The sequence below is a fragment of the Acanthisitta chloris genome, unplaced genomic scaffold, assembly GCF_000695815.1.
Source record: "Acanthisitta chloris isolate BGI_N310 unplaced genomic scaffold, ASM69581v1 scaffold27224, whole genome shotgun sequence".
Classification (NCBI taxonomy): Eukaryota; Metazoa; Chordata; class Aves; order Passeriformes; family Acanthisittidae; genus Acanthisitta; species Acanthisitta chloris.
This window is the reverse complement of record NW_008669149.1, coordinates 8,624-8,899: the sequence shown is the minus strand read 5'-3', so window position 1 is coordinate 8,899 and position 276 is coordinate 8,624. Positions and strand designations below refer to the sequence as shown.

Genomic DNA, 276 nt, shown 5'->3' with positions numbered 1-276 from the left:
TGAACGGGAGGGACAGGAGTACAGGGCACGGGGCAGTGTCTCAGCCCCCTCTCTTGCAGACCCCACAGAGCCACAGAGGCCGCTGGCCCACGAGTGTCTGGGTGAGACCCTGCGCATCCTGCGCCAGGTCATCAACAAGTACCCACTGCTCAACACCCTGGAGACCCTGACGGCCGCCGGGACCCTCATCTCCAAAGTCAAGGGTGAGACGGGGCTGGGAGCTCTATCTCCTCCTGCCTCGCACCAGGATGGGGCCCTGGGAGGCCCACGGGGGCA

At 65.9% G+C, this 276-nt stretch overlaps 1 protein-coding gene across 1 annotated transcript in view; it reads left to right on the top strand.

The window, feature by feature from the left end:
* Positions 1 to 59: 59 nt before the first annotated feature.
* Positions 60 to 276, top strand: part of HMHA1 (histocompatibility (minor) HA-1) — a gene marked incomplete at both ends in the record, with an annotated part of 8,734 nt that continues 8,517 nt past the window's right edge. Inside the window, one exon of the mRNA XM_009073217.1 lies at positions 60 to 203. Within this exon, the coding sequence (XP_009071465.1) occupies positions 60 to 203 (144 nt within the window). The remainder of the gene's footprint in view (positions 204 to 276) is intronic.